Below are 23,172 nucleotides of genomic sequence, written 5' to 3' on the forward strand. Positions count from 1 at the left end.
TAGATATTACCTCTGATAAAAAAATAATGGGCAGGAAATAGAGAAATCGATACATGCATCCTAAATTTAGAACCACCAAAGGAGTTGCATGGAATAAGTTGAGAAAACAGTGGAAAATGTAGAGGTTGATGGCAGAATTGGATAGAAATTCTAAGTTCTTATAACAAGAACAGTTCATATATTCATTTATCTATTCATCATGTTCTGTAGATCACGTGTGAAGGAGAACACTCATAGATATGAAACGAGCAAAAGTAAACATAACAGAATGAAGCAAGTGTTAGCCGCTGTGTTAATAATTGACTGTTGATGAAGTTCTGAAGCACTCAGTGATAAATAGGAAAGTGTTTATTGGAACCTAAAGTTCTATAAACAATTTATGTTTAACCAACTGAGCTACCGAAGCACGACTCACGCCCGGTACTCACAGCTTTACTTCTGCCAGTACCTCGTCTCCTACCTTCCAAACTTTACAGAAGCTCTCCTGCGAACCTGCAGAACTAGCACTCCTGAAAGAAAGGATATTGCGGAGACATGGCTTAGCCACAGCCTGGGGGATGTTTCCAGAATGAGATTTTCACTCTGCAGCGGAGTGTGCGCTGATATGAAACTTCCTGGCAGATTAAAACTGTGTGCCCGACCGAGACTCGAACTCGGGACCTTTGCCTTTCGCGGGCAAGTGCTCTACCAACTGAGCTACCGAAGCACGACTCACACCCGGTACTCACAGCTTTACTTCTGCCAGTACCTCGTCTCCTACCTTCCAAACTTTACAGAGCTCCGCTGCAGAGTGAAAAATCTCATTCTGGAAACATCCCCCAGGCTGTGGCTAAGCCATGTCTCCGCAATATCCTTTCTTTCAGGAGTGCTAGTTCTGCAGGTTTCGCAGGAGAGCTTCTGTAAAGTTTGGAAGGTAGGAGACGAGGTACTGGCAGAAGTAAAGCTGTGAGTACCGGGCGTGAGTCGTGCTTCGGTAGCTCAGTTGGTAGAGCACTTGCCCGCGAAAGGCAAAGGTCCCGAGTTCGAGTCTCGGTCGAGCACACAGTTTTAATCTGCCAGGAAGTTTCATATCAGCGCACACTCCGCTGCAGAGTGAAAATCTCATTCTGGAAACATCCCCCAGGCTGTGGCTAAGCCATGTCTCCGCAATATCCTTTCTTTCAGGAGTGCTAGTTCTGCAGGTTTCGCAGGAGAGCTTCTGTAAAGTTTGGAAGGTAGGAGACGAGGTACTGGCAGAAGTAAAGCTGTGAGTACCGGGCGTGAGTCGTGCTTCGGTAGCTCAGTTGGTAGAGCACTTGCCCGCGAAAGGCAAAGGTCCCGAGTTCGAGTCTCGGTCGGGCACACAGTTTTAATCTGCCAGGAAGTTTCATATCAGCGCACACTCCGCTGCAGAGTGAAAATCTCATTCTGGAATTTATGTTTAATCAAGTTAAACAAAACAAAAATTAATAGCTAAGGTGCTGCTTTGACAAAAGATACTTTTTTTTTTCACTCACATTACCTTCTGTTGGTGGCTTAATGTCTATGTGATTACTTTGATGTTTATCACAGAACAACAGTTACACTTCGATTCCTGAATCTAATTTTCTTTTGAATTTATAGGGATTTTTAATTTATTTTTTATGTCAGATGGCATTTTGTGTGAAGACTTTCACACCAGAACACCCCGATCTGAATACAGACAAGGAGCCAAAGTCAACATGGAAAATATTCTTGTGTTTTGTGTAATGGTTGTGTAAATCACTATCACCTCTTCATCATTAACAGCAAATTTGTTAGGAAGTTATTGTAATAATTGCAAGATCTTTGAAATGGCCTCTTTAAGCTGTATGACAATCTATTTTGTGCCATATGTTGTTTAATAAATTTGAAAATTTTCATAGTGTCTCATATTTACTACAGGTTACGATATTAAAAAATAGGACTATGCATACTATTTTTACATTTGAAAGTGTAAATTCCTGCTTAACATTTTGAAGCCCTCCAAGAGGGTAGCAATTTTAGGAGCTTCCTGTAAGCACTAATTGTAAATTGCATGCAGTTATTTGTTAGAATGAAATGATAATATCTACATTTCTTTTTACAGTTTCTATTCCACAAACAAGAAGGTAGCATATTCAAATTTTATTCCAAGAATCAAATTACCACCCAAGAGAAGCAAACCACTGCCTGTTTCAAACAATGGGCTGATCCAGGCAGCAAAATCAAAATTGCTTCAAGAAGATGACTGCATGCCAAATTCATTGTTTGATTATGATGCTTATGATGCACAGGTTTTTCAGTTGCCTCCTGTTCATACAGCAAGGTAAATATATCAATTATTCCACTATCAGATTCTTAAATGAAGTGTTAGTGTGCAGAATAATTGTAGAATTTCTCACTCATCTGAAGGTTTTATTGTGGATATGGAATTATTTTATGCAGTCAGTGAATTTGATGAGTTGTCAGTCAGTTCATTAACTTAAATGTGATACTTGAATAGAGAAGTAACACATTGCCTATACTGTTACTATCTGCTGTACATGTTTTCTTCAAAATTATTCTGGAGCTCAGTCGTTCAGATTTTCTAAGTAGCCAAAGTTATTCTGACAAGCATTCTCTTGATTGACTTTGGGATTGATTCGACATTAGTGATTCTTCAATTACATAACTGAGGATGACTGTGGGCATACCACTGAGAGTGCTGCTTACACTATTATGAAAATTGTGTCACTTACCAATAGGTTTCTATGATCTCTTCTATTTTGTATGTTACTGCACAGTTCGGAGAAATTTTTTCTCCAGGTAGAACAATGGCGTATGAATATGACTAATGTATTCACTTCATTTGGTTGCCTTTTACACAATTTTGTCTGCGTGTAAATGGCTTTGGAAAGAGGCTAATTATTGAAACCATTGAATGTAACTACAGTGCTACATATTCATTCTCTGCAATTTCCAGTGTTTTCTCTATATTTTTTCAAGGCAACCAATTCTTGAAAGACAGACCTCCGTAACTACTAATGCAACTGAGACAAATATTAGTATAGTAATTGCTGCTGTATGTTCAGCACCTTGATAAAAAACAACACATTTTCACTAAATTTCATTGACACACAAGAAGTGTTTATTTCGTAAAAAAAATTATTTAGTCCATAGATCCATTAGCACATGTAGATTCAAGGTGTGGAATGTGTCAAAATATGTATTTTATTTTTTGCATGTAATTTATGCTACAATAGTGTGCATACATGTTGTTTACAATATAGAGAATGATCAATTTTTTCAAGGAAAAATTCCAGTAACTTACCTTTGAATAGATTATTACCTTGTAGGGACTTAATATAACTTGGAATATAGTTAAAGTCGTGGCACTAGTGTATTTTACACTTTTCTGAACTAGAAAAAAATTCTTCATGTCACAGGGTAGGTCACATTTCTTTCTTGTCTAATGACTGAAGTATGTATCACTTGTTTCATAGTGAGAAGAATATTTAGTTATGAAGGTTGTGATTGAATAAATGTTTTGTGAGGTAGTATTCAGTATCCCCAAGAAGACAGCAGGAAGTTCTTGGAGCCATTCCATGCATAATTATGGCAGTCTGTTTCATGGCTTTTTTTTATTAAAAATTTTTTTTTTTATAAACATATAAGAATGTTACGGAAGATCATATCAAATACTTTCCTGTGGTCCAACGGCGTTTCACAGATTATCTCTTTATCTTCAAAACAATTTTATACCTTTGCTACCATACTCTCAACTACTTTGGCTGTAGAGAGGCTGAATCTGAATCCATATTGTGAGGAGCTAAGTATATCATTAGCTTTCATTAGCTTCAAAATCTTGGCTCATCTTCAATATTCTGTCATTCATTCATTCATTCATTCATTCATTCATTCATTTCCATGTCTGGTCAGAATTTCCAAAAAATAGCAGCTGTGATAGCTTTTTCATTTCCTTTGTACACATCTTGTACTGTGCACGGGTTGTCGAGGAGGGGGCACACAAGTAGGTGGCTTGGATCTTCTTCAGCTCCACAGTTGCAAAAAGTGTCAGTGCTCACTGGAAGGACTCCCCATTTCTTCAGGTTGGTCTTGCATCGGGGGACGCTCACTCTTAGGTGGTTGAGGGACCTCCGTACAGGGTATTGTAGGTTTGCACCAGGAGCTAGTTCTTCTTTTGGTGAGCCGTCTATGTGCAGTGAGCTCTTCCATGTTGCAAGATGAATTGCCTCTGGTGCTCCCTCCAGTAACGCAGTCCTAGCAAGGAAACTATTGCGGGATTCAAGGTGGGATCTTGCAGCCTGATGACCATACAGAGGATGTTGGCGGTGATTCTCCTGCTTTGTTCTTTCATTGTCTGCAGCAATGGCCCTCCGGATGTTGGGTGGGGCTGTTCCCAACAGTTGGATACAGTTTCTGCACTGGTGTTGGCTTCAAGCATCCTGAGATGATCCTTGCAGTATCATTGACTGCAATATCGACTTGCTTAGTATGAGTGGAAGCTTCTCACACAGGAGCAGCATACTCAGTGGCTGATACACGAAGTGCAAGTGCAGAAGTGCTGAAATGGTGCGGATTGGCTCTCCAGCTGCTGCCAATCAGCTTTTTAAGTATCCCATTGTGAGTAATGACTTTCTGTGTCACGTTTAGACATTGCTGCCTGTACGTTAGAGCCCTGTCCAGAGTGACATTTAGATAGACTGGTGTTGGGCAATGTTTCAGTTGCTCTCCTTGCCATGTGATGTCCAGCTTTTGCTGCGCTTCCCTGTTTTGTAAGTGGAAGGCGCTCCTTGAGTTTTACTGGTATCGGGCTTCAGGTGATTGGCATAATAGTACTTGGAGAGTTCATCCATTGCTAGAGAAAGTTTTCCCTTTACTTCTTTAAAGGTTGGCCCCTGAACAGCTACTGCTGTGTCACCGGCATAGATGAAGTTGCTATTGGCTGATCATTTGTGTAGATATTGTTCAGTGCTGGAGCGAGCACACTGCCTTGGGGGAGACTGTTCTTCTGCGTTCGCCACCTACTCCTCTTATGCTGTAATGAAACTTAGAATCTTCTGTTCTGAAGGAAGGTGCTGATAAGGGATGTTAGTTGGTATCCTTAGTAAGGTCATACATTGTCTTTCATAGTTTCCTATGATTCACAGTGTCATATGCAGCTGTTAGAGCAACAAAAGCGACTCCAGTAACCTCATCATGCTCAAAACCGTCTTTGATGTGCTGTGTTAGATTCAAGATCTGACTACAGCATGATTTGCCAGCACAAAAGCCTGCTTGTTGTGGGATAAACTTCTTCGAGGCTGGCACCGATTTGGTTAAGTACCAGCCATTCTAATATCTTGAAGGTGTGGCATAAAAGGGAGATAAGTCAAAAATTTTTTGGATTGTTTGGTTCCTTCCCAGACTTAAGTATTACAATGACTTGAGACTTCTACCACATTTTGGGGATGTGTAGCTTGGTGACACATGTGTTCATTAGGCTTAGTAGCCACTCCATCATTTTACAGCCAAAATTCTTTATCTGTTCAAGTCAAATGTCATTGACACTTACAGCCTTATGCATCTTCAAGCTGGAGATGACAGCTTCGAATTCAGCCATGGTGAAGGGATCCCTAAGAAAATAATGCTCCATGTCTGGGTCACAGTGAAGAGCTTCTTTGGGCGTCCGTCCTTTTATTTTGCTGATTTGCGGGAGCTGGGTTGCCACTTTATCAGGAGTCACATGTGTTAAATTGTCTTGTGGTTTTACAGGGTTGCCACTTCGGTTTTTAAGCAGTTTCCAGGCTTGTCTACTTTTCAGCTTCATGTCGAGGTTCTCTACCAGGTTACTCCACTTGGCCTTGCAAGATGCTGAAATGGCTTGCAGCAATATTTCACCAGCTTGGATCATTTCTTCTGCAAATGGATTCTCTTCATTGAGTGTTTGGTATCTTTTTGACAAAAGATTGTCATCACTGGACATGCCTGGAACATACTGAGTTGTGCATCCTCTCGGAATAGTTTTCCTCGAAATTTGTTGGACACATTTGATGAAGGTTTCGTACATTTCAGGTTGTGGTGGAATGTTTTATCACTTTTGAGTCACGCCCTTCACTGAACTTCTGCCGGTCAGCCTTCTGTTATTTTTTATATTAGAAGTATAAGAGATACAGGTTGATAGTTATCCAGAGATGCTACATCTCTTTTCTTATGAACTCATTTGACTACACATGTTTTCAGACAATGTGAATATTTACCTTCTTTTAAGATTTTACACATTATTTTAGTCAATGACATTACAGTTTGTTTTTTAAGGTATTTAATAATATAATTTGGACCTGTTGTAAAATTACTGAGCTTGCCAGTAGTGCCTCTGCTTTACTCCTACCTTCTATAGCATTGTCATCAAAGTGAGAACTGACCTAAAAAAAAAAAAAAAAAGAAAAAACAGCAGCAGCAACAACAACTACTACAACAACATTGGTTGCTAGGTGAAGTTGGTGTGCAGAGGAGTACTTTATCATCACAATTTATTTCTGTTTTAATAATTTCCCAATTTCCCATGCAGCTCTGTAGTAGTACCATGATTCTTATTCTATTTGGATGTGGAGTGCAATAAGTTTTTAGATTTTGTGGTTTAGTACACTGACTCTACTTAGATGGTTTCTTGTAGCATTTAGGACAACATGCTCCAAATTATCTGTTGAGAGAGATAAAATTTTATTGCCTGAGTCATTAACACATACATGGTTATTATTAGTATTATTATTATACAAATTTGGCCGTTAAAGACCGTGAAAACAGTTATTTCTTGCGCTTCTGGGAAGTCTTCTTTCTCTCAGTCCACACTTCTTTCATTCTTGCGCTGAAGGCGGCTTTTCTCTCTTCAGACCATTTAGTTCCACAAGTCTTCTTAATTTTCACACCGAAACCCGTGAATGAATTCAGTTTTTTTCTAAAAAGGTTTCTGTTAAATATTGTTTCCTGATCTATGTCCATTTCTTTTAGATCTCTTTCTTTGTTGATAAACCATAAATTTTTATTTTTTAGATTTGCGATGTACGAAAATATTTGTTTTGTAAGCCTATTCGAGTTCATCCTCATGATGTGAGCATAAAAGGAGCATCTTCTTTTTCTAATTTCGTCTGTAATTTTGCTGCACTTCGTATACACTTCTTTGTTGCTTTTTAGTCTGTATACAGGCTTGCCTTGATCATCTGTTATTTTCCTGTGTCCAAGAATTGTCCTCACAATTCTTCTTTCACGATTTTCTATCTGTTCTGCGTATGTAAAATTTGCCAGTGTTTCTGATGCATATAGTATCTGCGGTCTAATGACAGTCTGGTAGTGTCTGAGTTTAATGTTTTTGGATATACATTTTTTTGAATACATTTGTCTGCAGTAGTGAGTTGCTATCTCTAGTTTTTGTATTCTAGCCCTGCAGGCTGGATGACCTTTTGCCACTGACTGAATTAGTTCACCAAGATATTTAAAATGTTTAGATACCTGTATTTTCCCGTATTTAGTAGTTATTTTCTTTGGTGGATTTTTGACATTTGTAATGATTTCTGTCTTTTCAAATGAAATTTGCAAGCCTGCTTTTTCAGCAGTTTCTTTAAGTAATTCTATTTGTTTTATTGTGTCTTTTTGTGTGTAAGCTAAACAGGTGAGATCGTCAGCGAAGGCAAAACAGTTGGTTTCAATGGCTTTGTAGCACTTCCCTCCAATTTGGACTTTCTCAACTCCATGTTTTTGCGTGAGTCTTCTCCATTCTGCTATGACTTTATCCAGAGCACAGTTGAAGAGTACCGGGGACAGCGCATCTCCTTGTCTGACGCCGGCTTTGACCTCGAAATGCCGTGAAATTTCTCCTTGGAATTTTACTTTCGATGTTGTTATTTGTTAAAGTTTCTTTGATTATGGTGATTGTTGTTTCATCTATTTCATATTCTCGAAGTGTTTTGATGAGTGTGTCCCTATCGATTGAATCATAAGCTTTTTTGAAATCAATGAATGTTATGAAATATTTCTTGCTCCTTGTAGATAAATAGTTCATTGTTGTTTTGAGGTTAAAAATTTGTTCGGCGCAGGATCTTCCTGGTCTGAAGCCAGCTTGATATTCTCCAAGTTTTCCCTCTATAATTGGTGATACACGATTGAGCAGGGCTTTTGATAGAATTTTGTATGGGACTGGGAGAAGCGATATTCCACGATAGTTGTTAACATCCCTTTTGTCATCTTTTTTAAACAAAGGGTGAATTAGGGCAGTTTTCCAGTGACTTGGGATTTTCTTGGTTTCCCATACTTGTTCAAGTTCTTTGTGTAGTGCTTCTACTGATGTTTCTCCCCCAAGCTTGAGCATTTCTGCCGTAATTGTGTCTTCTCCACATGCTTTCCTGTTTTTGAGATTTTTGATTATGTTTGTGATTTCCTCTCGTGTCGGAGGTGTTGAATGTGTTGGTAATGTTTCTGGTTGCGTAAAACTGAGAGTCTGGATGGGTGTTTGGCAGTTTAGGAGTGTCTCAAAATATTCAGCCAGGATTTCACAGTTTTCAGTATTGTTGGTGGCGAGAGTCTTATTATTTCTCATAAGGTTTAGGCAAGGGGACTGGTATCCTCGGAGTTTCTGGTTGAATGTTTTATACCAAGCTGCCGTGTTGCATTTCTTGAAATTCTCTTCGATTGAGTCCAGTTGTTGTTTTTCATATTGTCTCTTGGTGTTGCGAATAGTTTTCGAGGCATTCTTTCTGGCTTGCTTAAATTCATCAAAGTTGTTTTCAGTTTTATGTGAGTTCCACTTTTTCCAGGCTTCAAGTCTTTCATGCAGAACTTCATTACAGTTGCTGTCGCACCACGGGTGTCTCGGTTTGCTCTTTTTTTGGAAATGTTGTTTCTGTTGCCTCAATCAAGTTGTTCTGAAATTCTTGGAGGTTTTGTGAAGGGGAGAATGTCTTTAGTTTTTTCTGAAAATCCTTGAGGTTAGAGTTGGACTTAAGGTTGTAATTTCTCAGGGTTGTAAGATCAAAATTTATTTTATTTCTGTTTTTATATTCACCGTTTCTGCTTTTCTGTTTGTTTTGAGGGATCAGTTTGGTTTTTATTTTCGTGAGATAGTGATCGGAGTCGAGGTTTAGAGATTTTCGGTCATGTGTGTTCACTATTTCTTTTTCACATTTGGAGGAGATGGCAACGAGATCTATTTGAAATTCTCCGATACTCTTTATCGGAGATACCCAGGTTTTTTGTTTTCTGGGAAGATGTTTAAAACGTGTTGACATTAGCTTGAGTTTAAACTGCTTACAGACCATAATTAACCTTTCTCCATTTTTGTTGGTTCGTTTGTGTGCGGGAAAGTTGCCGACAATATCGCGGAATTTCTTTTCTTTTCCAATCTGAGCGTTAAAATCTCCTAGAAGTATTTTTGCATTGATTTCTGGGATTTCTGATATATGATCCTTAAGGTTTTCCCAGAATTCATCTGTTTCTTCCCTATTTTTAGCATTATTTTTGTAATTTGTGGGAGCGTGAACATTGATTAATGTGTATTTTTTATTTGCACATCGAAAAGTGAGGAAAGATGTTCTCGATGATGTTGACCAAAAATGTTCGACAGAGTTCAGAATTTTTGTGTTTACAGCAAAAGCTGTGCCAAGCTGAGGGCATTTCTTCATTACAATTTTTCCAGGTTTTCCCTTAAATATTCTGAATTTGTTTGATTCAAATGTGTTTTCATCAGTGAAGCGAGTTTCTTGTAGCGCCACAATTTGTATGTCTTCCGTGTGTAACTGGTCTGTAAGGTGCTTAAGTTTTCCCACTTTGAGAAGGGAGTTTATGTTGAGAGTTGCTATGTTGAAGATTTTTCTGGGTTTAATCTTGTTGGATTTGCATGGTGTTGCAGACTCCCCAGAATCCATGGGTCTGCTTGCGTCGTTGCCGACGGTGGATTGGCCACCTGGGGTAGTTTCGTTATTGAAAGACATTTCCATCATGCGTTAAGATTGTAACTGTTGAAATTCTTCAAAGTTGGGGAGATTACTTGCGTAACCTACCAGGAATACGACTAACGTTGTTAGCGTTAGGTTTTCTTGAAACAGCCGCCTCTAACATGAGGAACAGACGCTGCCCACAAGCCGCCCAATCTGGGTACAGACGCTTGCAGTTATAGATTTTTGGTTCCTCCGCTCTCTCAGCCGTTGGGAGTTAAAAATTCCTCATCCGCCTATGAGACCATTGACCGGTTTTCACCCGTAACCCTAGGCAGGGGCCCTCACAGGGTGCTACCATCCGGAGCCAGATGGACCCAGGTTTTTTTACGAGGTTGTTACTCCTCCCCCTCCTCCTCCCTCATCACTTGTAAGATGAGGATCCGGGCTTGGGACCGGCAATGGCGGAGTTCATGGTTATTATTATGTTATCTATTTTTATTAAATTCAGTTTTTTTTATCAAATGGTTTAGCTTCGAGTCATTAATTGATCTTATCATTCTTCTATTCTCAGTACAAGTTTCAATTATTATACTGTTAAGAGTTTCTCCCGGACATAGTTCCTCATCAGACATGCATAATCTGACCATGTCAAATTCCGTTTTTATTAGATGAAAATTGCGTATTATATTGTAAAGAACCATGAACGAGAAGTGTTTGAGCTGTCGTAGGAAAGTTAGTACAGAGGTTCTGTGCAGCTGTCCTGACAGATGGCTATTTTTTTTTGGGGGGGGGGGGGGATGTAGTGGCATGGGAATTGGAGAAGTAAATGGGTCTCTTCCATGGTATTGCAGTGTATGTGCAAGGGATAGGAAAATAGCTCAACAGGAAGGGAAGATTAGAGCCCTTAAGGCTGAACTGGATATTGCTAGGGAGGAACTGATGAGGTTAAGGGGGGAGAAGGGTGACGGCTGGTGGGAAGTGGTGGCAAGGAACAGGAGCCACAGAAAAAGAACAGTATGTGATAATTTCATAATTGGCATAAACAATAGATTTGCCTTAATACCTCAGTCAACAAAGGAAAAGGCTCTAGTAGATGTAAGTATAGTCAGCACTCAACAGACTTTCACTAGGAAACCAGCTGTTTCAAAAAAAGTGGAAAGGAGGAGGAAAGTTCTGTTGTTAGGTAGTAGCCATCGAAGAGGTGTGGACAAGATCTTGCAGGAAAAATTAGGTAACAGGTACCAGGTCACACGTTTTTCAAGCCCAGTGCATGTCTTAGCCAAGTGATAGAGGATGTAGGAGCATTGTGCAAGGGTTTTACGAAGCAGGATCATGTTGTGGTAGTGGATGGAGTGGGAAAAAGTATCTATAGGGATCAGGGCTACAATATTCAGGGTGACCTGGTAAAAATAGCATCTGCAACGAACCATACAAATGGTTGCTTGGTTCCTGTTTTCATGCAGTATGATTGGCCCCATTTGAACAGGTCTGTCAGGAGGGTTGATATGGAGTTAGATCAGCTGCTTCGGGTGGCTACTTTGTCAGGCATAGGTTTGGTTTCTGTTGATGGTATTGGTAGGTGGGACTTCACAAAACATGGCCTGCATCTCAGGAGGAACGTAAATTGGCTGGGATGATAGCAAAATCTTTAAGGGGGAGGGCACTGAAACTCATGGGGGTACTTCTTTTTTAGGCTAAGATCAGTGTCCAATCATCCAACATTGATTGAAATTAAGCTTAATGAGAAGCTCAGACAGGCAGGTACTAGATATGTTAAAATATCACAAGATCATAACAGTACAGTGAAATATGATGTTTGTATGTCACAAGATTCTCATAAAACCGCAGTGAAAAATAATGTTAGTATATTGCATCAGAATATCAGGGGATTAGAAAACAATCTGGATGAGCTTCTTCTTTGTTTAGAAGATTTAAAAACTGAGGGTGGAATAGATGTACTATTCTATCTGAACATCATATAGTCCTATGTGTGGAAATAGTAAATGTAGGTGGATACAAGCTTTCAGCACATGTAAGTAGAGACACTATGGAGAGGAGGAGGTACTATATATGTTAAAACCTGTCGTAGTATGAAAAATGTGGAAACTAAAAAATTTTGTATAGAGAAACATGTGCATGTAAGCTTAAACTAAACAATGGTACTTCTATTAGTGTAGCTGTGTATAGGTCCCCATTGGGAAATTTTCAGCTATTTCTGGAAACCTTGGATTCTTTGTTGTGCTATCTGTCAGACAGAGGGAAGCAAATAATTCTTTGTGGCGATTTCAATGTAGATTTTCTGAAAGAGTCCAATAGAAAGCTTGACCTTGGGAAGTATTACTTGGTTCTTTCAATTTGACATCAGTTATTGATTTTCCTACTCGAATGGAACAGGAAAGCAGCACTGAGTTTTGGTCTGGCACACTGTTTTAATCTGCCAGGAAGTTTCATATCAGCACACACTCCACTGCAGAGTGAAAATCTCAGTCTGGAAACATCCCCCAGGCTGTGGCTAAGCCATGTCTCCACAGTATCCTTTCTTCTAGGAGTGCTAGTTCTGCAAGGTTCGCAGGAGAGCTTCTGTGAAGTTTGGAAGATTAGAAGACAAGATACTGGCAGAAGCAAAGCTGTGAGGACGCGGCATGAGTCGTGCTTGGGTAGCTCAGATGGTAGAGCACTTGCCCACGAAAGACAAAGGTCCCGAGTTCGAGTCTCGGTCCGGCACACAGTATTAATCTGCTAGGAAGTTTCATATCAGCGCACACTACACTGCACAGTGAAAATCTCATTCTGGAAACATCCCCCAGACTGTGGCTAAGCCATGTCTCCACAATATCCTTTCTTCCAGGAGTGCTAGTTCTGCAAGGTTCGCAGGAGAGCTTCTGTGAAGTTTGGAAGGTAGGAGACAAGATACTGGTAGAAGTAAAGCTGTGAGGATGGGGCGTGAGACGTGCTTGGGAAGCTTAGATGGTAGGACACTTGCCCACGAAAGGCAAAGGTCCAGAGTTTGAGTCTCGGTCCGGCGCACAGTTTTAATCTGCCAGGAAGTTTCGGCACACTGATAGATAATGTTTTCCTAGACCACAATAAATTTAATCAAATAAAAACTTTTCCTGTTAAGAATGGTCTGCTTCATATCATCATCATCATCATCATCATCATTATTATTATTATTATTAGTGTTCTACCAAAAGGCAAGTTTTCACATGGTAGCTCTCTAGGCTTTCTGGTCTTCTGCCATCCTCTTCAGGTCTGCATAATTTCCTCTTCCCTTTATGTCATCTATCGTCTCGTATCTCCTCCTTCCTCTCAGCCTTCTCTCACATACAAGTGCTTCCAAAGCATCTAATAGCAAGCACTCCTTCTCAATGAATGTCCCAACCAGTTCTTTTTCCTTTCTCTTATAACCTTCAGCAGACATCTTCTGTCACCAACCCTCTCCAGTACTCTTTCATTATTCACTCTTTCCATCCAGTTTATCCTCACTATTCTCCTCCACATCCACATCTCAAATACTTCTAACCTTTTTCTGTCCTCTCTTCTCAGTATCCATGGTTCTGCCACATATAGTGCCACACTCCACACAAAACATTTGCGAAGCCTTTTCCTTAGACCTATATCTAATTTGATACGTAACAGTCTCCTCTTTCTGTTGAATGCCTCCTTCCCTATGGCAAACTGAGTTTTCACCTCCTGGTGACGTCTCAAGTCATCAGCTATTGTGCTTCGAAGATATTTAAATTCACTTACTTGGCTAATGATAGCCTGTCCTATTTTAATATTGGACAGTCTGTGTCATTCAGATCTTGCAGCTTGTTATCCACCGCCCACTCACTTTCTGCCACTAATACCATGTCATCAGCAAATCTTATACGTGCTATTCTCTTTCCACCAATACATGTTCCTCTTTTCCCGTCTAAGCCTTTCACAATAATTTCTTCAAGGTATACGTTAAAGAACAGTGGGGAAAGGCAACAACCCTGTCTAATACCTTGTCCAATGCTGATTCCTTCTGACATTATCTTCCAATCCTTATCCTTACTTTCTGGTGTAAATATATTTTCTGTATCAGTTATCTCTCTTTCCAATCTACTCCTTTCCTCTTCAAAATATTCATCGACTTGTTCCACTGAACTCTGTCAAAAGCCGTCTATAAAAGAGCAAAGATTTCTCTACCTTTTTCCATTTTCTTTCTATTCAACACTTTCAGCAACACTTTAGCTGCATGCTCTTCACATTTTTAGTGTTTCTCTTTTTCTCTATTGGTATCATAACTGTTGCAAGGAAGTCCTCAGGCCATTCCCCTGTGTCATATATCTCATTACAGAGGTAGACTATTCCTTTTCTTGCCTCGTTACTCAGACTCTTCAACAGTTCTGCTGGCAGATCATCAATTCCACATGCCTTCCTATTCGTCATCTCCTTCAGCACCTTTTCTACTTCTGCTTCAAAGATGGTGAATCCCTTTCAGTCTTCCAGGACCTGTTGCTCTTCTTCAATCTTAATTTCTCTTTGTGTTTCATTATATTCTGGCCATCTGTTCAAAATCTCCTGTGCTTCCTCTGCTAGAGTACCATCCGCTCTTCCTTTTTCCATGTTGTTCCTTTTTTTTTTACGTTCAAAAACTATCTCACTAGCCAGTCTATACACAATTTCATACTTTCTCTCTTTCTCTGTTTTCTCCATTTCTTCGCATTTCTGTTTTATCCATTTTCCCCTTGTTTCTTCAGTTTCTCTTCTTAATTCGTTATTCAGTTTCCTGTACCTCTTTTTGCACTCTTCAGTTTCTATATTTTTTCACTTTCTCAGCTCTTCCATCTTTTTCAACATGTTTTCTGTTACCTATTTTTTCCTGGTACTTATTGCTAGTACTTCTGTGACAGAGTCCATGAGTCCTTCCCTCATTTTTATCCATTTGTCATTAACACTTTCATCAACACTACCTCTTTTCCATTTTTCCATAAATCTGTTTTCCAAATCTGATGCCATTTGTGCCTTTTGAGTCTTTTTATGTTTAGCCTTTCTTTTGCTTCACCTCTCCAGACTTTTTTCAACTTCACTTGTATTTCCCCAATACTAGGTTGTGGTCTGGATTTATATCCGCTCCTGGATAAGCTTGGCAGTCTTCAAACAGTCCCTAAACTTTTTTGTATCAGGATGTAGTCTAATGATATATTTCCCTATCCACATTTGATATCCATGTGTAATGTTTCTTTTTGTGTTGTTCAAATAATGTGTTACTCACTGCTAATGAATTTTCTATAAAGAAACTAATTAGTTGTTTACCTCTCTTATATCTTATTCCTAATCCAACATTTCCTGCTGTATCTTCATCTCTTCCTTCACCCATCACCACACCCCCATGATGATAAGCAGACATTTCTATTTTATTTTTTGATGAGTTCTTGTATTTTCTCATAATATTCTTCCACTTTCTCATCGCTATGCTGACTGGTTGGCATATATACCTGTATTAACATCAAATCTTTTGAACTATCCTTCAGTCGTATCGTCATAAGTCTTCCATCAATATATTGTACCTTCATTACCTTATTTTTCAGCTTTTGCTCTATAAATATTCCTACTCTGTTTTCCCCTTAGTAAAAGAGCTTATAAGCTCCACTTTCTATCTCCCCATTCTCTCCCCATCTCATTCCAGACAAACCAAAGGCATCTAATCTGTTCCTTTTGATCTCCTGTTTTACATTCTCTAGCTTTCCTGCTTGCAGTTGTGTCCTCATATTCCATGTTCCAATCCTTCCTTCCTTCATTGTCCCTTTCTTCCTTTCAAATATGTCTACTTTCAATGTGATCCCCTCCCGGAGATTCGAATGAGAGGAAGTTTTAACTCTGCAATCTACTGCTCGGGAATGTAATATGGTAGTTTCCCCTTTACTTTCCAGATAGGCAGTAGGTTGCCCAGCCTAAAATCAGCCGCCCACTATGAGGCAGAAGCTGTCTGTAGCCACCCCTCTGGGGTACAGTCGCTACTTTTACTCTTTTTGTACCCAAAGAGAAAAGGTGCCTCTTCTGCCAGCTTCGCTGTTCCGAAAGACTCTTCTCTGCTGTTGCTGCCATTGAAGTCTTACACATATAACAGGAAATGACAGGAAAAGGGTATGTTGAGGACAGGTTTGGGATAGGAAAGGGGGAGGGATAGGCCATTGTGGGACATGCTTTGTCTGGGTGCTCCACTTTGGTCTGTCCGGCTTGGGTGGCAACCCTTCTGGTAGCTAAGCTACCGGCGGCATAGCCCTCCGGACCCACAGCATGCAAACCACCTCGTCCACACGGACAGTGCTGCATTAAGGCAGTGTCCCCTGAGGAGGTGTCTGATTGTGATTTGCAGCTAGTTACAGTATATGATATAGCTCCATACAGTAGAGCAAAACAGCCCTCCAAAATAGTGCGTTCAATTAACCATTTAAATATTGAAACTTTTAGGGACAGCTTGCAACAGTTAGACTGGGATGAGGTGTACAGGGAACCTGATGTTAATTTAAAATTTAACCTATTTCATGATACCTTTGTGAGTAAAATAGTTTCCCTAAGAAAACATTGAATATAATTGTAAGGAACCATCTAAAAAGCCATGGCTTACTAAAATCTTGTGAACAGGAAAGGGAAATGTATCTTATAGATAGGAGGAGTAATGATCCCGAAACAGTGAAACATTATAGAAACTACTGCGCTGCACTAAGAAAAGTTATTAAAAAGTCCAGAAGTATGTGCATCATGTCTGAGAGTAGCACATCTGATAATAAAATTAAAACAATTTGGAATATTGTTAAAAGGAAAACAGGGCAACTGAGAGCAGAGGAAGACACTATTTCTATCAAACTCAAGGGAAAGTTTGTTAACAAGAAGCCAAAAGTAGAAAACATCTTTAATAATCATTTTTTAAGTGTTGTAGTGGAAATGGGATCCAGCTACTCATTAGAAAATGCAGGGCAGTATATGGAAGAGGCAATACCTATGCAATTTGATAAAATTGAAATTCAACCCACCTCTCCTACTGAAATTAGGAAAATAATAAATTCACTCAAAAGTAAAAGCTCACATAGAACTGATGGCATTTCCAATAGATAAGTATGATTCTCAGCCACATATGTAGTAGCTCACTGAAACAGGACATTTTTACAGATAAACAGAAATATGCTATTGTTAAACCATTGCATAAAAAAGGGATAAGTCTGATGCTAACAACTACCACCCAATCTCACTTCTGATAGCTTTAGCCAAAATTCTTGAAAAAGTAATGTATTCAAGAGTAGCATCACATATTTGTAAAAATGAAGTAGTAACAAAATGTAAATTTGGTTTTCAGAAAGACTTTTCAACAGAAAATGCTATACATGCTTTCACTGATCAGATATTAAATGCATTGAATAACTGAACATTACCCATTAGGATATTTTGTGATCTCTCAAAGGCTTTTAATTGTGTGAATCATGAAATTTTTCTGGATAAGCTTAAGTATTGTAGTATGAGTGGGACAGTACACATAGGGTTCAATTCATATTTAACTGAAAGAATGCAGACGGTTGAAAGTAACAGTACAGATAGTCTGCAAATATCAGCACAGTCCTGTAACTGAGGAGGTATCAAGAATGGTGTCCCATGACCACATCAATTTCTACAACATGACAACTGTATATATAATATCAGAAACATAATTCTACCTACATAATGTAAGTAGATTTATGTTTCGGCTTTTGTGTATAAAGTTGTGATATTGTAGAAATTGATGTACATACAGCTGTTTGTTCCTCTGTATCAGATGGCACTGATGATGGGTTTTATACCCAAATACCGGTTGACTAGTAAACATTTTAAGTGCAACTCATAGTGTTTAGATATCCTTTAGTAAATATCTGAAAGCTGCAGAGCACCACGCATTCAAGTTTTCAACAGAGTTGTTTTCTCTCTTTATGCTGAAGTGCATGTCGTTTGTGTTCTTTATGTTCAATGTTAATTTAAAAGTCATGTTGCCCAATTGTAAACAGCCTTGAACATGTAGTGACTCACTTTCACCTGGTGCACTGTCATGCCATGTAGTGTCGCACTTGTGTTTATCTACATTGTGGCCGCCAAACATTGTTCATGGCAGCCACCAGAAAGTCTGTTTTATTTCCTTAGTAATGTGCGTATCCTTAGTCTTGTGATCTATTGTTTTCAGATATATATTCCTTGGTTATGGACCAAATAAGTTATAGATTCATTCTTGTACCTCATGGAAGATTCTACATGTTGTAAAACTTCTCCGAGCTGCTATGTCTAAATAGTTCCCATTTCTGTGCAATACAGTAAAGTTTTGTTTGTTCTTTGTTTGAGAGTTTGTATTTGTACAACAGCCGGGCTAGTGCTTGACGTGATAAATTTAAGTATCAGATGGTGGAAAAGCAACCAGCTTGACAAACGTTTCATCTGCTTCTTCTAGTAGGGGTTCTGTTGTCTATCAGTAAATATGATGTTGCTGTTATCAGCAAAAAGGACCTTTTCTCCATGTCTTATTCTGTGTGGAAGTAACTGATATGTATTAAGAACAGAATTGATAAATAGGGATCGGTAGTCTAGAGTTCAACAAAACTCACTTTTGTTGTTAACAGGAAATGCCATTGGGGAGTATATATGTGGGCATACAAGTGTAAAAATTCCTAGGTCCCTGAAGAGCCTTCTACGAGATATTTGATTATGAAATTCACACAATATTCATTACATGCTTCTTTATGGACCTTAATGCATCATGTCAGAAGTTTTATAGAATGGAAGTGGCCAAAATATGCTAGCTGTCCTGTTGTTGGTCAGCACAATGAGATAGATTTCTACATTAAAGCAGACAGAACTGAACTTTTTAGTTAACTTATCCACATACTATTGCCATCTCAGCTTATTACCGTATGTATACCAAGGAGCTTCACACATCGAGCCTCATCAAATGTATACCAACTGATCTCTACTTCTTGTACTTGTAGGTCATCTTTATTTGTTTTTGCAGTTGCATAACATTAGTTATAATGGGTTAAGCTGTTAGCTGTGAACTAGTTGTAAGTGTGTTTCAATATTCTACTGGCTGTGCCTGGTGTTGTGCGTAAAGCTCCTTTATCATTACTGGGTGGGAATTTGTAGGACTCCCCTTGATAGGTCAGGGGTGCACTACGCAATGGAAGAGTTACTCAGCTAGCAGAGTACTTGTGGAGTGCAAATGGGGTTGTAACCTGAAGCAGAAAGCTCTTGAATTATTAAATGAGTCATAGATTGTATATTGGAAAGACAGATTAGATGCCATAGGAGGCGGAGGGTGTTCATTGCAGGGGAACAAAGTTAATTGTTGGATGTTTTAGCCAGCTACTTGATTGTGCTGTGACAGTTTTACAGTCATTCAAAGCAAGTCTATGGTCAGCAGTGCAGTCAGATTGTCCAATACTAGTTGGAGGTGAATTTCACCTATTGAGTGTGGATTGGGACTTTTATGGATTCATTCCGAGGGGTGCAGACGGACAGTCTTGCAGAGTACTTCTGAACACATTGGAAATATCATAGAGGTTGTAGCTACAAACAGACTGGACCATATCGACAACACCAATATAGAGACGGAGATTAGTGATTATGAGATTATCATAGCATCTATGGTTATGAAAGTTAATAAATCAGTCAAGGATGATAGGAGAGTGTTTCTGCTAGAAAGAGCAAATAAGCAGTTGTTAGATCTCACTTAGACAGTGAACTGACATCACTTAGTTCCAATAAGGTGGACATAGAGGAATTACGGCAAAGCTTAAACATATTGTAAGTCACATTCTGGAAAACTGGGTGCCTAGTGAGTGGATTAAGGAGGGAAAAAAAAACCACCATGGTTTAACAATGAACAGGGTGGATATGACACGGGATAACTAGGAGATCTACATCTACATCTACATCCATACTCCGCAAGCCACCTGACAGTGTGTGGCGGAGGGTACCCTGAGTACCTCTATCGGTTCTCCCTTCTATTCCAGTTGTAATGGATCTGGGATATGTGTTATTTTCTACCAGATTTGTCGATACCAAATTGTAAATGTTTTCTTATTTTTTTGTCAGAATTTTTTTATTGTAATTTGCCTTATTATATGCTAATTTACTTATATTTTTGAGAGTGAAAGCATATTGATTACTATTAGTAAATGTGACGAAGAATATCAAAGAGACTGGTTACAAGTGGAAGCTTGTGTGTTGTGTAAAATGTCTTTGACGCTGGAGTCGTCTTTGACTGTAGTCAGTCGACAGTGAATTCTTGGTGTGTGTTGACGGTAGAACAATGTGCAGGTTGCCGTTATAAATAATTTGCTAGTGAACAGGAAAAAAATGAATTATGTTACTATTTTTTTATATAAACTTTAAGGAGAAACCACATTCGAAGAAATGGTATTTGAAGCACCAAAAATGAAGCAAATACATTGAACCAGGTCATTTCTGCAGCCGACAAAACTGCATTGTGGAATCATACTTCCACTAGACAACTGAAGCCAAGACAAATATCATCTTGTAAACATTTCACGGAAAAGGTACTGTCATGAAATATGCCAAATTTAAGTAAATAAAAATAGTGAGCATATTTCACAGTCTTGTATTGTTCGTGGAAAGAAGGCTTGTCGGTATGCTTCTGTGTGGGCTCTAATCTCTCTGATTTTATCCTCATGGTCTCTTCGCGAGATATACGTAGGAAGGAGCAATATACTGCTTTACTCTTCGGTGAAGGTATGTTCTCGAAACTTTACCAAAAGCCCGTACCGAGACACTGAGTGTCTCTCCTGCAGAGTCTTCCACTGGATGTTATGTATCATCTCCGTAACGCTTTTGCGATTACTAAATGATCCTGTAACGAAGTGCGCTGCTCTCCGTTGGATCTTCTCTATCTCTTCTATCAACCCTATCTGGTACGGATCCCACACTGCTGAGCAGTATTCAAGCAGTGGGCGAACAAGCACACTGTAACCTACTTCCTTTGTTTTCGGATTGCATTTCCTTAGGGTTCTCCCAATTAATCTCAGTCTGGCATCTGCTTTACCGACGATCAACTTTATATGATAATTCCATTTTAAATCACTCCTAATGCGTACTCCCAGATAATTTATGGCATTAACTGCTTCCAGTTGCTGACTTGCTATATTGAAGCTGAATGATAAGGGATCTTTCTTTCTATGTATTCGCAGCACATTACACTTGTCTACATTGAGATTGAATTGCCATTCCCTGCACCATGCGTCAATTCACTGCAGATCCTCCTGCATTTCAGTACAATTTTCCATTGTTACAACCTCTCGATACACAACAGCATCATATGCAAAAAGCCTCAGTGAACTTCCGATGTCATCCACAAGGTCATTTATGTATACTGTGAATAGCAACGGTCCTATGACACTCCCCTGCGGCACACCTGAATCAATCTTACTTCAGATGACTTCTCTCCATTGAGAATGACATGCTGCGGTTCTAATCGCCGTCTGCTTCACGTCTGCTGTGCAGCGAGCTACCTTAATTTAAGTATTAACTGTATATTTCTTACTTGTCACTTCTTCTTCCGTGTGTTTTTGCTTTTAGGAAGCTTTAATTGTTGGGTGCTATTAATAGCGTTCCATAGATTTTGTGTTTGTTTTGAATACAGTCAGAGAGAGTCCCTTTAGTCAGCCATAGTCCATATGCTCTTACTCTGTTCATTAAACGACTGTGGGGAACTGTATCGAATGCCTTGCAGAATTCAAGAAACACGGCATCTACCTGTGAACCCGTGTCTATGGCCCTCTGAGTCTCGTGGACGAATAGCGTAAGCTGGGTTTCACATGACCGTCTTTTTCGAAACCCATGCTGATTCCTACAGAGTAGATTTCTAGTCTCCAGAAAAGTCATTATACTCCAACATAATATGTATTCCAAAATTCTACAACTGATCGACGTTAGAGATATAAGTCTATAGTTCTGCACATCTGTTCGACGTCCCTTCTTGAACGCGGGGATGACCTGTGCCCTTTTCCAATCCTTTGGAACGCTATGCTCTTCTAGAGACCTACGGTACACTGCTGCAATAAGGGGGGCAAGTTCCTTCGTGTAGTCTGTGTAAAATCGAACTGGTATCCCATCAGGTCCGGCGGCCTTTCCTCTTTTGAGCAATTTTAATTGTTTCTCTATCCCTCTGTCATCTATTTCGATATCTACCATTTTGTCATCTGTACGACAATCTAGAGAAGGAACTACAGTGCAGTCTTCCTCTGTGAAATAGCTTTCGAAAAAGACATATAGTATTTCGGCCTTTAGTCTGTCGTCCTCTGTTTTAGTACCATTTTGGTCACAGAGTGTCTGGACGTTTTGTTTTGATCCACCAACCGCTTTGACATAAGACCAAAATTTCTTAGGATTTTCTGCCAAGTCAGTACATAGAATGATACTTTCGAATTCATTGAACGCCTCTCGCATAGCCTTCCTCACACTACATTTCACTTCGTGTAATTTTTGTTTGTCTGCAAGGCTGTGGCTATGTTTATGTTTACTGTGAAGTTCCCTTTGCTTCCGCAGCAGTTTTCTAACTCGGTTGTTGTACCACGGTGGCTCTTTTCCATCTCTTATGTTCTTGCTTGGCACACACCCATCTAACGCATATTGTACGATGGTTCTGAACTTTGTCCGCTGATCCTCAACACTATCTGTACTTGAGAAAAAACTTTTGTGTTGAGCCGTCAGGTATTCTGTAATCTGCTTTTTGTCAGTTTTGCTAAACAGAAAAATCTTCCTACCTTTTTTAATATTTCTATTTACGGCTGAAATCATTGATGCCGTAACCGCTTTATGATCGCTGATTCCGTGTTCTGCGTTAACTGTTTCAAATAGTTTGGGTCTGTTTATCACCAGAAGGTCTAATATGTTATTGCCATGAGTCGGTTCTCTGTATAACTGCTCAAGGTAGTTTTCAGATAAAGCACTTTAAAAATTTTCACTGGAATCTTTGTCCCTGCCACCCGTTATGAACGTTTGAGTCTCCCAGTCTATATCCGGCAAATTAAAATCTTAACCCAGAACTGTAACATGGTGGGGAAATCTACTCGAAATATTTTCCAAATTATCCTTCAGGTGCTCAGCCACAACAGCTGCTGAGCCAGGGGGCCTATGGAGACATCCAATTACCATGTCTGAGCCTGCTTTAACCGTGACCTTCACCCAAATTATTTCACATTTCAGATCTTCGTCAATTTCCTTCAATACTATTGCACTTCTTATCGCTGTAAACACGCCTCCACCTTCACTGTCCAGCCTG

At 39.4% G+C, this 23,172-nt stretch overlaps 1 protein-coding gene across 1 annotated transcript in view; it reads left to right on the forward strand.

Annotated features, from left to right (window-relative positions):
* The window catches only part of LOC126452593 (GATOR complex protein Iml1), a 572,541-nt gene that overhangs the window by 84,494 nt on the left and 464,875 nt on the right, over window positions 1-23,172 (forward strand). Inside the window, exon 10 of the mRNA XM_050091115.1 lies at window positions 2,087-2,305. Within this exon, the coding sequence (XP_049947072.1) occupies window positions 2,087-2,305 (219 nt within the window). The remainder of the gene's footprint in view (window positions 1-2,086; window positions 2,306-23,172) is intronic.

Source organism: Schistocerca serialis, chromosome 1 (assembly GCF_023864345.2).
Source record: "Schistocerca serialis cubense isolate TAMUIC-IGC-003099 chromosome 1, iqSchSeri2.2, whole genome shotgun sequence".
NCBI classification, from domain to species: Eukaryota; Metazoa; Arthropoda; class Insecta; order Orthoptera; family Acrididae; genus Schistocerca; species Schistocerca serialis.